The sequence below is a fragment of the Lampetra planeri genome, chromosome 51 (genome assembly GCF_965212315.1).
Source record: "Lampetra planeri chromosome 51, kcLamPlan1.2.h2, whole genome shotgun sequence".
Classification (NCBI taxonomy): domain Eukaryota; kingdom Metazoa; phylum Chordata; class Hyperoartia; order Petromyzontiformes; family Petromyzontidae; genus Lampetra; species Lampetra planeri.
In genome coordinates this window covers 7,187,742-7,204,193 of record NC_136157.1, presented here as the reverse complement: position 1 = coordinate 7,204,193, position 16,452 = coordinate 7,187,742, and the positions used below count along the sequence as shown (strand labels likewise).

At 52.7% G+C, this 16,452-nt stretch overlaps 1 protein-coding gene across 1 annotated transcript; it reads left to right on the top strand.

The window, feature by feature from the left end:
• Positions 1-1,223: 1,223 nt before the first annotated feature.
• On the top strand, positions 1,224-11,391 carry LOC144734493 (uncharacterized). Its single transcript, XM_078616712.1, has 2 exons — positions 1,224-1,672; positions 7,892-11,391. Exon 2 carries the CDS (start codon positions 7,906-7,908, stop codon positions 8,416-8,418), a length of 513 nt encoding a protein of 170 aa, XP_078472838.1. The 5' UTR covers positions 1,224-1,672; positions 7,892-7,905; the 3' UTR covers positions 8,419-11,391.
• Positions 11,392-16,452: the final 5,061 nt, after the last annotated feature.

Genomic DNA, 16,452 nt, shown 5'->3' with positions numbered 1-16,452 from the left:
ATGTAAGCCTGTGGGTCTTAATATAAGCCTATGGGTCTACATATAACCCGAAGCCTATGGGTTTATATATAAGTCTCTATGTAAGCCTATCGGTATCTCCATAATCCTTGGGGTTTTTGTAAGCCTATGGGTATTTATTAGAGTTGTTAAAATATGTCTTATTGTATTACCGGGAACCGAATGGACAAACAAAAAACATCCAGATTTGTCTCGGGAGCCATTCGTCCATCCAACAGTGGGTTGACAACTCCAAACCATCAGCTGTGAACCTCGTCTGGGGTTGCGCGTTACGAGGAAGCTCGCGGCACGGCGCGGACAGCGGTGGTGCGGTGCGCCGGGGCCGCGCTCAATCTCGTCCCCGGGCGAGTCAAACACGAGCGCAGCTGACGAAGCACAGAGACGCTGCTGCAGACCCGTCACGGCGCCACGCTGGCGGCAGCAGCAGCAGCGGCAGCTCCCTTGCCCTGTATGGTGGTGATCACCGGGCGCCGGTGGTTGGAGGCTACGCACGTGACCTATCATCCCCAGCAATGTTGTGGAGGCAGCACCAATGGTGGTTCACACACGAATGTTGCGAAACTCCCTTCCCCGTGCCATGAGAATGCGGTACAACAAAGCACCCACTATTATCATCCATCAGCACAGTGCGGTTCCCACTTACAAACGAGTCTCAATAAACGAATTGTGTCCGTAAGTCGATGACTACTCGTATATGCCACATAGTGTTTCCGCCCTTGCACGCCCGGGTTTTCTCCGGGTATTCATTAATTGGCTGATAACATCTTAATGTATTGAGGATTGCAGAGCGGGGCCAATTGTTCACGCTTGTCTGTGATTCCATCGCGATGGATGACGACACTATATAAACTAAACTGTACGATTATTATTATCAAGTCCTGCTTCCCAGCATTCGCTTCTCACTCTGCTCGTTCTTTTTATGTTAATTTTTTAAATCAGTCGTGAAAGCCACGGGCACTGAGAGGCCGTCTCGCGCGTGTGCTGCGCAGCTAATATAGCGCACGCGCCTCTGCTTTGTGTTGTGCATGAGTGCGGCGTCTCCCTTGAGCCGCTTGGGGCCTCTGAGGCTTGAGCTTGGCCAGCTGTTGGCCGGTGGTCCGGGGAGGGGGTCTCGGCAGTGACGCGATGCGCCCTCAGAGTCGGAGCCGCCTTTAAATAGCCCTGGGGGAGCTGCGCGGCGCACACACCGAGAGCTCGGAGCGCGCGCCTCGCGGGAGCAACTCGAGGCAACGCGTCCGTGCAAGCTCGGGGAGAGGTACAAAGGTTGCCGCGGAGGAGCAGCGGACGCCAGACGACCTTGCCCGACTCACGAAAGGTCGTCCTCTCTTCTGTAGGAGCGACATCGGAGGACATCGGAGGAGCACCTTAAAGCATCCTCGTCTGCAGGGCTGGAGAACGCGACCCGGGAACTTGTTGGGTGACTCCGTCTTAAAGACGCCATCCGGAGAAGCTCCGCCTTAGACTCAAGTTCATTTCGTTTAACGGGGTGAGGACAAAGAGCCCAGAGGGGACATCGTCTGGAAAGGGGTCACTCGTAGGCCGACGTTCTTGAGTGGAACCGCCTGCACGAGCTGCACCTCGAGACCGCGTCTCCTGGAGCTGCTGTCTCTCTGCATCTCGTTACCACCGCCATCAGCAGCAGACACGGAGAGAGGTGAGCGAATGATTCCACGATCACACGAGAGAGCCACCACGCACCACCACTACGCACCACCACTCACCACCACACTCACCACCACTACTCACCACCACTCACCACCACCACCACTCGCCACCACTACTCACCACTTCGCACCACCACTCACCACCACTCACCATCACTCACCACCACCACTCACCACCACGCACCACCACGCACTACCACTCACCACCACCACTCACCACCACTCGCCACCACTCACCGCCACTCACAACCACGCACCACCACTCACTACCACTCACCACCACCACTCACCACCACGCACCACCACTCACCACCACGCACCGCCCGCACTCGCTAGCGTGGGTAGATGAGTAAACGCACACGAAGGGAGGTGGATGAGTAGGCGGGCGGGTGGACTCTGCAGATGTGTGGGTCGCTATGTGGGCATGTCGGTAGGTGTTCGAGTGAGCGTTGTTACATATCTACTGTCTCGGTACTTGCGTCGAAGGGTCGTGTAGATGAGTGGGTAGCGAGATGGACATACAGTATAGCTACATTGGTATGTAGTTTAGTGAGTAGGTGGATATCTCGAGATGTCTGTATATCATCGGATCGTTACAGGTGCATCTAAGTGGGTATGCAGCTACGCAGGTGGGTAGGTGACCAAGTTGATAGAAGCTCGTGTGGTAGATCATGTCGGCAGGCAGGAGCTGCCATCGCTTGTTATCTCGCGATAGAGATGGCTTGGTCTGGGAGCGGGTAGGTAAATAGCTGAGTATGAGTGGGTAGATAGCTTGGTCTGGGAGCGGGTAGTAAGGTAAAGGTTTTTTCCTTCATCAGTCGGTGAATGTGTTGAACTTCTTTCGCACCGTATGAAGGCGTTAATTTATAAAACACGCTTCTTGCATTGACAAATGTTATCCTCCGCTACTCCACACAACTCATAAGTGTTGACGTGGGTGGAGCGGAGGTGCCGCGGTTAGCGCACTGCGCTACGAACGCGGCGACCTAAGTTCGATTCCCGGCCACGGCTCACGCAAAGTGGTGGGTGATATCTGAACGGGCGTGGGGAGGGAGGCCTTCATCCGGCAGTGGATTGACGAGGGGTCCAACGAGATCCCTCCACTACCGCATCGATAAAATGCCACTTTTGCGGAAGTTCAGCAGCGGTGGTTCTGAGGATAAGACTGGTCCCGGTCATGAGAATGTGGAATTCCCACTTCTGGATCGGCACCGCCAGTTTATGTTCGCACTGCCACATGCCTCGCGTGACGAAGGAGACAGTGACTGAGACGACGGCTCCAGTGGCGAATCCATACAACTCGCAAAGTGTGAGACCACTCGCGGTTCACTCGGGGTTCATTGTGAGGGTGAGGAGGAGGGTGGTGGTGGTGGTGAGTTCCTGAGTTTAGCAACACGAGGTGAGGGTGAGGAGGAGGGTGGTGGTGGTGGTGAGTTCCTGAGTTTAGCAACACGAGGTGAGAGTGAGGAGGGTGGTGGTGGTGAGCTCCTGAGTTTACCAGCACTAGGTGAGGATGAGGAGGGTGGTGGTGGTGAGCTCCTGAGTTTAGCAGCACGAGGTGAGGGTGAGGAGTTGAGTGGCGTGAGTGGGGATGGACACGCACGGGTGGAGAGAGAGTCGGGTTAGCGATGAGCCGAGCTGATCGCAAGCAGTGAGTTGTGTCGACTCGTGCACGCACGGAGAGATGCCCGCTGTGAATGACACTTTCCTGCGAACGGCCGATGTTGATGTCGAGCAACAATTATAATTTGATATCGAGGCGGCTGAGCCAGATCAGGGGTCGGCAACCAAAATCACAAGAGCCATTATTTATTTAATTCGTGAAAAAACCCTCAATAGTCCAAGATCCGCAATGCACGTGAATGACGTCACGGAGCAGTCCTTGAAGAGCCACACTCGGCTCCCGAGCCAGATGGACGCGTCAGGAGAACGGGACTTTGTACATCGCTGCTGTGATGATGCCCTCCCCCTTTGCATTTGTGAATCGAGATTGAGTACACGCAATACGTTCCGCGGTTCTGTTCTGGGTGGTGACCACCGTTTGTAATTTCGCACGTGTGCAACATCATCACCATCATCATCATCACCATCATCATCATCACCACCACCACCACCATCATCATCATCACCACCATCATCATCATCACCACCATCATCATCACCACCACCACCATCATCATCATCACCACCACCATCATCATCATCACCACCATCATCATCATCATCACCATCATCATCATCATCACCACCATCATCATCATCATCACCATCATCATCATCACCATCATCATCATCACCATCATCATCATCATCACCACCATCATCATCATCACCATCATCATCATCACCATCATCATCATCACCATCATCATCATCATCACCACCACCATCATCATCATCACCACCACCATCATCATCATCATCACCATCATCATCATCATCACCACCATCATCATCATCACCATCATCATCACCATCATCATCATCACCACCATCATCATCATCACCACCATCATCATCATCACCATCATCATCATCACCATCATCATCATCACCATCATCATCATCACCACCATCACCATCATCATCATCACCACCATCATCATCACCACCATCATCATCACCATCATCATCATCATCACCACCATCATCATCATCATCACCACCATCATCATCATCATCACCATCATCATCATCATCACCATCATCATCATCATCACCATCATCATCATCATCACCACCATCATCATCATCATCACCATCATCATCATCATCATCACCATCATCATCATCATCACCATCATCATCATCATCACCACCATCATCATCATCATCATCACCATCATCATCACCATCATCATCATCACCACCATCATCATCATCACCATCATCATCATCACCATCATCATCATCACCACCATCATCACCATCACCATCATCATCATCACCACCATCATCATCACCACCACCATCATCATCACCATCATCATCATCATCATCACCACCACCATCATCATCACCACCATCATCATCATCATCATCACCATCATCATCATCACCACCACCATCATCATCATCATCATCACCATCATCATCATCATCACCACCACCATCATCATCATCACCACCATCATCATCATCATCACCATCATCATCATCACCACCACCATCATCATCATCACCACCACCATCATCATCATCACCACCATCATCATCATCACCACCATCATCATCATCACCACCATCACCATCATCACCATCATCATCATCATCACCACCATCATCATCATCATCACCATCATCATCATCACCACCATCATCATCATCATCACCATCATCATCATCACCACCATCATCATCATCATCACCATCATCATCATCATCACCACCACCATCATCATCATCACCACCACCATCATCATCATCACCATCATCATCATCACCACCATCATCGTCAAGGAGATGATGCCATGGTCTGTGCGGTGGTGCGGTTGGGGCGTTGTTGCCCCATGAGTTTCATGGCCGAAGATCTTCCGCGTTGTTGGGACCTCTCACGAAGTTGAAATACTCCGAGAGGCAGAAGGAGGAACGCGTGGACCGGGGCGCGAACGCCAACCCGAGTCGTCAGGTTGAGCAGGAAGGAGGGGAGCTGAACGGGCTCGGGCAGGACGCTGTCGTGACTGGTGATGGGAGTCGCCGCCAAAGTGAAGAAGGGGGGACAGACACCGTGGGAGATGAGGCGATTGAGATTAGCTCATGAGCAGCAGTGAGACGCACGGGAGCACCATTTTCTTGACCTTCGAGGAACGGCAACAGCGTGGGGGGGGGGAAGGCGTTCATCCCGCAGTGGATAGACAATGGCTGCTGATGACGACGACGTTCACCGTTAGTGTGCCTTATGAACTCTGTGCTCGTGTGGACCAATGCTATTGGCAGCACGGTACAGAGCTGTTGTTGTTGTCTTTACCATCCGGCAACATTACACATCGTCACAGTGAACCATCGTGTCACGTTGCATCGATTAGTATCGTCGTATCGAGGGTTTTAAGAGTTGGTGTTTCGTACATGGCGAATGCAAATTATTTCATCGGACGCCAGTAAGCCGCTAGTGGCCGCTAGTGGCCGCTAAATTCACCGCACTGTGAAAAATCAAATTGATTCTTAAATAAAATCGTAAAATGGCGTAAAATTGCCGAGTGACTCGCTACGCGAACAGCAGCAGTAACATGTGATACTGCAGCACTGGTAGCATGAATAACAACCCAAAACATTCGTGATAACACTGTGTTTAGGGTGGGGGCCTTAACATTGAAGTTATATAAGAGGGGACGTTTCGGGCAATGGACACATTGTACATGCTCTGAAAAACGGTCATTGCCCGAAACGTCGTCTATATATTTTTATTTTATTTTAAGACCTTGGAAATTATTGTATAATTACGATACCAATTTCGATTTAAAGCTTTCGTGACTGCAGGGATTCATCTTCTTGGTTCTTTCGGTAAAGTCACGTAGAAGGGAAGTAATAAAATAATAAAAATAAAACATAATAAAACAATTCTCACGACGTTTCGGCCACAACGCAAGCAGCCATCCTCAGGCGAAGAATGAAACACCCCAAGCTTGGAGCGTATATTTAAGCTGGGTTAGAGGGGGGGGAGGTGGGAAGAAGAGCGCCTAGACAAAATAATTTGCATATCAAGAGGAATTCAGCATATGGAAAATGCGTAGGAGGTGGGCGGGGGGGGTTCCAAATCAATACTATGCCCGTGCATTATGCAGGATTAGCAGCATCAAAGGGGGGGGGGAAGGGGGGGAGCATTAACAAAGGAAAGGAATGTTAATAGTATGTATCTGTAGTTACTAAACAACCACGTAAAAAACTACAGTATAAACTGCATGACAAACTAAAGTATAAACTACATAGCATCATCAGTAAACTTACTATACTCTACAATAAGCTGAGTTACTAACAGTAAGTAATACATGAAAAATTCTACGTTGTAAAAAATTATATAATATGCTTCCATCTAAACTTTATTCTCTTACATCACACGCGTCTATACCGTACTATATACTTCCATAGGCAAAACCAACATTAAATTACATACTGTATTGCTATAAACCACCCTATACCTTATACATTTTTAATATAACACTATGTATTATTCTACCCACCCTAATGTGTATCAAAATGGTTTATTACGTCCTTCCAGTGATTGCTAAGCCAGAATCCATCTTCTCGGTTAAAATTGTCTCTGTGTTTGTAAATGTGGATCGCCTCATGTACGAATCTCTCATGATAGCCAGATGGCTTGCAGAGAACCTCTGTCTTGGAGAAGTCAATGTCATGTGAGCCCACTGAGTTGTAACAGTGATCTGCCACGGCTGAGGTGTTTGTCCTACAGTGTTTCAGGTCAGCTTTATGTTCACGGATGCGGTCCGAGACATGTCGTTTGGTTTCCCCAATGTAACTGCTACCACAGAGGCAACTTAGTTTGTAGACACCAGGGTACTGTATGTCTGGAACCACATCTTTTACAGAAGGTACCAGATCACGGATTTTATGTACTGTGTTGAATCGGACCTGGATCTTGTGTTTAATCAGGATTTTGGAGATCTTTTTTGTGACCCCAGCAATGTAGGGTAAGGTGATGGTCTTGAAAGGCTCCTTAATACTACTAATGGCAACCCACTATAAATTCAGTCGATAAAATCGCTATCGATTTGTGGCAAGTCAACAGCAGTGCTATGGAAGCACTGCCCTGGCAGTGGGAATGGGAATGTGGAGTTGCCTCTCGTGAGGTGTGCCAGGTGGAGCAGCCTCTCCCTCACGGCTGCTCAGTTCAAGCACCCAACGTGCGAACCCAACCTCCACTAACACGGAGTGAGAGCCAGCTGACATTCATTCAGTGCCCTTTCTCCAAGGGTGTCACGGTGGCTAGGAGATGTTAACTACCTCGCCTGGTATACAGGAGGTCGTGAGTTCGATTCCAACCCTGACACCTGCTGCTGTGTATTTGGAGTTTGCTTGTCTCTGTCTCTCCCTGTGGTCACGTGGATTTTTTTCTGGGTCCTCTGGTTTTCCCTCCACATTTAGAATGAACATCACGCATTTAGAGTATTTGGATGCTCTAAATGTCCACATGATAAGCCACTTCGTTGAACCCCACCTTCCACGCTAACGAACCGTTTTTCCGTGCGTCGCAGCGAGCGCCGGCGACATGGACGCGGTGAACGGAACGCGCCTCTCGGCACACTTCGCCGGGCCGGGCGCCGCACCGGACATGCAGGGCCTCTCATCGGCCACCGCCACCTCTGCCACCGACAACCAGCCCAAGACACTCTACATCCTCATCCTCGTCTCCTTCTACGGCTTCTTCCTGCTGCTCGTGCTGCTCGGCTACCTGCGCACCAAGAAGCCGCTGAGCTCCCAGGACCCGTTCCACCTCTACGTGCAGCGCGAGTGGCTGGCGCCCGCACGGCCTGCCGCCGCCACGGCCGCCGCGGCCGCCGGGAGGCCGTCGTCGTCGGCGGCGACGACGACGGGGGAGCCGGCGCGCTGCCCCAGCGCCTCCTCTTCCGGCTCCTCGGCCTCCGCCTCCTCGAGGGTCACGGCGGCCGCGTCGGGGCCGCCGCCGGGGGTGCCCGAGATCCGCGTGGAGGCGCCGACCGGCGAGGGGAAGCTGCGGCCGCTGTGCCTGGCCGAGCGGCGCATGGGCATCGCGGCCGTGTAGGGAGGGCGCCCCGCACGAGCGACGTCCGTCGCACCCCACGTCGGCGACGGCCGCGGGGTCCACGGGGCCCGCAGGGCCCGGCGTTCAGGCCGAGAGATACGGAGATACGGAGCGGCGCCGCTCTGCCGGGCGGCAGCTGTGGTGATTGGTGATGGGCCCAGCTCCTAACCTCCAGCCCCTTGCCCATCCACAGTTTCCACACGCGACGTTATGTTGCGCCCATCAGGACGGCCACGCGGGTTGGTGTTAACCATCGCCGTCGTCCGCTGTGAAGTGGATGTTGAAGACGCCGCAGCGTCACATCCCTGCGGTGTCTTCAGACATGGGGGAGACCCAGCCACGGTCAAACCACTGCTGGGTGACGGCCTCTCTCGGTCACTTGTCATCCACCTTTAGCACTTCCACGTGAACTGATGTAATCAGGTATGTTCAACGTAATTGCGTTGGTAAAAACAGATATAATCATCAAGGTCCTCGCTACTATTGCAGAGACTTGGTTTATAGAAAAGAACGTGAACAATGTAAAATTGCTGTTTAATACCAACTGTGCGTTCATATTGAATCAATGGCCATGCCATTTTGTCTGTTGCTCAGATAATTCTGAAACTTGCTTGAGCATGACGCCGATGCCAACGCACACCGATGGCTTCAAATCGCCACTGCACGGGAAATTATCCCAACACTGCCCTCTGCTGTTTATAAGACGTGGCGTACCCACGCTTTAACCCGCCAGCAAGAGACCTCGCAAGAGACTTCATGATTTTGTTCATTTTACTGTTGGGTGGACAGCAAAATCGATGGACCAACGATCATCTGATTATATGTATAAAAAATATCCTGCCCAAAATGTCAAGTGCCTTGTTTTGGAATTGAACCCATACCCTTGAGTTCATGATCTCAAGATGTTGCTGCCTCCTACAACACAAACCAAGACAGAGAACAGAAACCTCCACGTAGCACAGCAACAAACATTTCAAGAAGTGAGTTTTGATTTAATAAACGTGGGGTTGAGTGGTGGCACAGTGGTTAGCAGATTGTATTATGGGCCTGTCTACCTAAATTAAACTGATGTTCACAGCTAAAATTCTTATTTTTAAAACAAAATCACTTGATAACAAATGTATATTCATAATAATTGTTAGGCTTTGTTAACTCATGGCTGGATGAAGGCCCTCCCACGTCCTGTAGGTCATGGAGGTATTTGACCAGACATACTTCACCACGCTCATCAGTGTGGATTGGTGAAGGGGTGTTCCCAATACCGCCTCGGATATAATTTTCCACCGATGTCAGCCGTGGAGGGGAATTGAAGTCATCTTGCCAGGGTTATAGTGCAGTGCGCTAACCACTGTGCCACCACTCGCCACCGATGTGTATTACTGGTGTATGGTCTTTATGGTAGAGCAGTGCTCTGTTGCTACTCATGCAAGTTTATTTTTAATACAGCCGATTAAATTGTCACTTTTCCACTGAGGCTGATATTAAACCAATAACCATTCGACTTCAAGGCAAGTGTAATGACAGCCATGCACATGGCTATGTATGCACCACGTTTCTGTGTATGAGCGCGCATTTATGTATCTGCATATGCGACAGTGTATTTGTGTAATACTTTCTGCAGTGATTACGGATCCGCTGACCTCGGTTTGATTCCAGGCCAAAAATACACCAGTCACAATTAAGTACTGAAGTGGACTTGGGCCTCCTCAATGTCAATAAAGGCGCAGTCCTGAAATTACTTTCTCAAGCCACTGCTGGCAGATGGGCCTCCACTTTGAATGAGCTCTAGAGAACCACTCGATCTAGAGGGTGTGTTGCCCACTCTTGCACGCTGGCCCGATGTCTTATAAGAAATGGAAGTTGCCCACACTTTACCCCACGGCACGGTTGTGGTGAAGCCCACTGCTCTTACTACACCGCCTCATTGTTTCACATCGAACCGGCGACCTCTGGATCGCAAGGCCAGTGTGCTCACCACTCCCCCCTATGTTGACTCAGACTAAAACGAGCAACAGCTGCTGCTGCTGTCGGGGAGTGTGTCCACCACTGGCCGCGAGACAAAGGTGGCCGGGCATGCACGGAGATGTTCCACCAACCCCCTCCACGTGCCGTGCCTTCCTTAAGGGGAGATGCAACCTTAAAAGCGAGACGATTCTGGAGACAAAGACTTTGAAGTGACTTTCAGGTGCCCTCTGGTGACATCAGCGCTGTTTTAATGTCTCTTAGCGGTGTCACAGTCGCGACGTCGCCAGTGTTTTATTGCAAGTTAACTCCTGCAAAGACAAAGATCCCCCGTATAGCCTGAACAGACTGTTGGGGCAAGTGCTGTTAGCAAGCACCTATGAAGGCCGGTATGGTACACGAGGGGGTGGGTGGCCAGCACCACGCCCGACTGCCTTTGTCTCCCCAGTGGTGATGTTTACGCACTGAACCAGGTACTCATTTGAGGCTGAGTCGACCTAGTGGAGGCCAAGGACCGCTTCAGATAATCGTTACTGGTGTTGGCCATGAGCGGGAATCAAACTCTGGTTGCCGTGTTCATAGCGCGACACAACCGCCCCCAATTAAACATGAAACATACATTCAACATACCTCCTACTGTCTCACGAACAAACACACGGCCTTGGTACATAACTGGGGGAGCTGTTGCGTGTTTAGGTTGCGTCTGTAACAGGTGCTCGTGGACAGAATGAACGCGCGTGCGATCACGCCGCTTGTAAAACCACACGTTGACCACAAGTATGTATCGAACATCAAATTTTGAGACGTACATATATTTGACCAACGTTCAGAGTAAATGGCCATATTCAAGACTTCACAGCCAAGAATTTTTTATCTGCGGTTAGTTCTAATACAATCGTGGAATTGCATGGGATGTTTATTATGCTGTACAGTATTATCAGTAATTTATGTACAACATAGTGTTTGCTGTATATATGAAATGAGGTTAAAGAAATAAACAACTGTATAACATTCTGTGATATATCCATGTGAGGGGGGGGGCGGCACGGGGGAAGCGCACCGCACCACGAACCTGGCCATCTGAATCGATTCCCGGCCATGGCTATCGGTGGCAAGAGATGCATCAGAATCTGTCCCCTGACCTCCCCAAGGTCGACTGAGCCGTGTGAGGACCCCGCGCGGGGTGTGGACATCAGAGGCTGACGCCAGGTTGCAGGGAGACAGAGGAGATGAATGGCTCCACCAACCGGCCGCGAGCAGTCAGGGGCCTGCATCACTTCGCCATGTGACCCTGGGCTCATCCATTTCTCAGGGGTTCGTTTCCATGTTGGTCGATCCGTGAGGTTGGGCGAGACGGGGAGTGGTTTTGTGTTAATCACTCGAGGCCTCTTCCCATTGAGTGTGGGGGGGGATGCAGATTGGCGGGGGGGGGGCTTCTACTACATCGAGTTCCTGGACTTGGACTACACGCGGGACTTGCACGAGAGGTCACCAGTTTGAGCTTTTGGCGCGGCAGATGACACGATGGGAACGTTTGAATGGTTCCACCACAGTTAGGCAATTGGCAGGTCGGGTATTGTGGGGGAAATGTATCGAATGCGATCAGACGGCACACAAAGTAAAAGACTGCAAGAAGCACGGAAGTTATAGTTTCGTCAAAAGTTCCTCTTCGACCAGGCAACTGAAGGGTTTCTGTCGCCCTCCTTCCGATGGTTCAATTTTCTCTCTTTTTGTTTCATCGTCGTTGCGGAGCCCAGGCCCAAATGCCGAAGTGGCCAATTGACCAGCAACACATGGCACAATTAAAAGAATGGTAGACTTAAAATTTATATTTATCCTTAATGAAAAAGCGAATAGGCTTTACCCTGTTCGGCAAGAATACACAGATTTTAAGATGTTCAAACACCAAACGGACACCTAACACAAGACATCAAGTCTGCATCAACCACACGACTGTGGTAAAACAGCAAAAATGATTTGATTGTAATGTACGCATTGTCCTTGAAACTGATTGACCTACAACCAGAGACAGCCTCCTTCCTGGCCTCGTCTTGCCGGTGTTAGACGAGAGAATGCCAAAAGGCGAACAGCACAAAGGCAACGCGAAGTATCAACGCATGCGAAGTATCAACGCATGCGAAGTATCAACGCATGCAAAGCTGGCGTCGAGCAGTTTCATCCGTGGGACCTTTGTGTGGTGTATTCACAAACGCGCCACTTTCACGCCCAAGATGGTATCACCCTTAAATATACCTGACCTCATCAGATCTCAAAAACTAAAGGGGGTTGAGCTTGGTTAGTACTTGGCATGGGTGACCACCACCACTACTGCTTGCCAGTTGTTGCAGTTTCGTGGCTGTGAGGTGCGGTTGGACTCGCCCCGACACCTGCCCCCGGGGCCCCATGTGGGCTGCATGTTCGGATGTCACCGTGACCAAGGGCAGGTGTAAGATACCGTAGTATGCGTGGCTGTGACGGTAATAGACGGCCACAGCAGCCATGTATGTTCAACTTCTTTCACACCGTACATAGCCAATCATACTAATCGGAGGTCCGGGGGAAGGACAACAAACTAAACACAAAAAGCAGTTCTAAAGAAATTAGTTTAAAATCTAGATTTTAAAGTGCGACGATGGCCGGAGTTTGCATGATGGTTCCTGCTCTACTTGAAGCTTTCGTGACTGCAGGAATCCATGCTCTTTGGTTATTTCGGTAAAGTCACGTGGGTAGAACAACACAAGCGACCGTCTTCAGGTGAGAGTGGGGGTGGGGGGAGAACGGGGTGGGGGTGGAGGGAGAACGGGGTGGGGGTGGGGGAGAACGGGGTGGGGGTGGGGGGGGAGAACGGGGTGGGGGTGGAGGGAGAACGGGGTGGGGGTGGGGGGGGAGAACGGGGTGGGGGTGGAGGGAGAACGGGGTGGGGGTGGGGGAGAACAGGGTGGGGGTGGGGGAGAACGGGGTGGGGGTGGGGGGGGAGAACGGGGTGGGGGTGGGGGAGAACGGGGTGGGGGTGGGGGAGAACGGGGTGGGGGTGGAGGGAGAACGGGGTGGGGGTGGGGGAGAACGGGGTGGGGGTGGGGGGAGAACGGGGTGGGGGTGGAGGGAGAACGGGGTGGGGGTGGGGGGAGAACGGGGTGGGGGTGGGGGGGAGAACGGGGTGGGGGTGGAGGGAGAACGGGGTGGGGGTGGGGGAGAACGGGGTGGAGGGGAGAAAGGGGTGGGGGTGGAGGGAGAACGGGGTGGGGGTGGGGGAGAACGGGGTGGGGGTGGGGGGGGAGAACGGGGTGGGGGTGGAGGGAGAACGGGGTGGGGGTGGGGGAGAACGGGGTGGGGGGAGAACGGGGTGGGGGTGGAGGGAGAACGGGGTGGGGGTGGGGGAGAACGGGGTGGGGGTGGGGGGGGAGAACGGGGTGGGGGTGGAGGGAGAACGGGGTGGGGGTGGGGGAGAACGGGGTGGGGGTGGAGGGGAGAAAGGGGTGGGGGTGGGGGGAGAACGGGGTGGGGGGGAGAACGGGTTGGGGGTGGGGGAGAACGGGGTGGGGGTGGGGGGGAGAACGGGGTGGGGGTGGGGGGAGAACGGGGTGGGGGTGGGGGAGAACGGGGTGGGGGTGGGGGGGGGAGAACGGGGTGGGGGTGGGGGGGGAGAACGGGGTGGGGGTGGAGGGAGAACGGGGTGGGGGTGGGGGGGGAGAACGGGGTGGGGGTGGAGGGAGAACGGGGTGGGGGTGGGGGAGAACGGGGTGGAGGGGAGAAAGGGGTGGGGGTGGGGGGAGAACGGGGTGGGGGGAGAACGGGGTGGGGGAGAACGGGTTGGGGGTGGGGGAGAACGGGGTGGGGGTGGAGGGAGAACGGGGTGGGGGTGGGAGACGGGGTGGGGGAGGGGAATGAGGCGGTGAGGTGGGGGTTGGTAGAGGAGCAGCCCTGCAGTGGCTGTTCACGCCACTGCTGGCGGAGGGGCCTCCTCCTCGTCCACTCGACCGGGAGCCCGGGAGAGCTCCTCCAGAATGGTATTTTCTGCCTGACTCTGCTACTTTGCAAGTAAATCACACTTTATCCCACCGGAAAACCCATGCCCTCACCAGTAAACCCACAGAATAAGCATAGGATAGGCGTAAGGGCGGTTTAGGAGTGATGCTGAATACGAGTGATATTGTGTCGTGGTGAGGTTGGGTGGCGGTGAATAGGGGTGAGGCTTGAGTGGGGCCACAGTCGTGCCTTCCAATGCTTGTGAAATGTGGACCCCCCTAATGGAACATCTGCGCCGGTTAGAAACATTCAGGCTGGCATGCCTACGATCTATCCTGGGCTTAATCAGGCTGAATTGTGCGAGCTCACAAATCCTTAAAATATCTGGACACATTCCCGTCAGTGAGCTCCTCCGGCAGGCAAGGCTGCGTTGGTGGGTTATGTAGCCCGCATGCCCAGCCACCGCATGCCCAAGCAGCTTCTGTTTGGCCGCATAGAGGGGGCTAAACGTGCACGACATGGGCTGGAGAAGAGATGGAGCTGATGCGGTACGGGAGGATGTGGAGCTGAGTGGACTTGCCGACGACTGATACCAGCGGTGTCAGGATCGACCTCTATGGAGGAGGCTCGTGAAGGACGCTGCTACTGGGAAATTGGAGGAAGTCGCCCTCCAGCAATAACGGAGGGCAGAGGAGCGACGCTCACAACAATGAGCGGAGCGCCGGGCGAATACAAGTCAGGAAGTTGTCACAGTAGGGGATACAGCTGGTGTGCATATCAGTCAGCTAACCCATGGCACCTGGGTCTGTCCCGAGACCTGGAGGAAGGGCCTTTGCTATTGAGGCCCCCCAGGGTCTGGAATGCAATTGGCAATAAATTGCAACTTGAATCACTACCTGTGAGATCTTCACTCAAAACTGCTCTAGAGGAGTTGTACACCCCTAGCTGCCACTGCTATTCAGTGGCCTAAAATCAAATGTTTTCGTTCCGGATGACCTCTACAACGTATGATCTTGTGTTTTGATTTAGTGTGCTGATCTTTAAAGGTGCATTGAAACATTTTGATACTCCTACTGATGCTCATGCTGCTGTTGTGGAGAGTGACTCATGCAGCCAGCTATGGCTGCAGAGTTTGGTGGTACATGTTGTTTATGTCGTTTATTGTGAAATTTCGGTCACAGTTCCTATGATCACTGTTACATTGCTTATGGCTTTATTTTGGTGATTTAGAAACGTTTTTTGTTTTGACCATGTTTGTTTGTTGTAGTACGGAGTTATAATGATGGCTTTAATCTAAGTTGTCTTGTGGTTGTTGTTGTTTGACTTGCATTCCACTGGGATTTTTGCACAGCGTTGGTGTACGGTGCTTTTTTTCTGGAAGAATTTGCAGTTTTTTCCTGGATTTTTCTGTTTGCGCATAGTCACATAGTCACTTTAAGATGTTTTCTTGTTCATGTTTTTGTTTTTTGTTTGTTGCGGTTGCACCCGATTCAAGAGCCGAATGGCTCACAGGGCGATACCAAATACATGAAACTGAAACTGTCAGCGAGTTTTTGACACTTGACGTGGCCTCAAAGTGCACCTCGCCTGGCACAGGCACCGTGGTGACATCACCGTCACTAAGTGGCGACTGGCGGCTGTGTTGGTACGAGCTGGTGGGGGTGAATAGGAGTGAGGCTGAGTGGGCGGATAGGTGGTTGAGGCACGCGGAAGAGGGCACGGAAGAGCTACTGTTCAATCCCCGCTCTCCGTCCTCTCCGCGCCCACTCGGCCAGTGACGCCGCCGCTCCGGGAGCGCTGGTGGTGGGGGTGGGAGTGGTGGTGGGGGTGGTGTTGGTGGGGGCGGTGGTGGTGGTGGGGGTGGGGGTGGTGGTGGAGGTAGGGTTGGTGGTGGGGGTGGTGGAGGGGGTGGTAGTGGTGGTGGGGGTGGTGGTGGAGGTAGGGTTGGTGGTGGGGGTGGTGGAGGTGGTGGTGGTGGGGGTGGTGGTGGTGGGAGTGGTGATGGGGGTGGTGTTGGTGGGGGCGGTGGTGGTGGAGGTAGGGTTGGTGGTGGGGGTGGTGGTGGGGGTGGTGGAGGGGGTGGTGGTGGGCGTGGAGGTGGAGGCA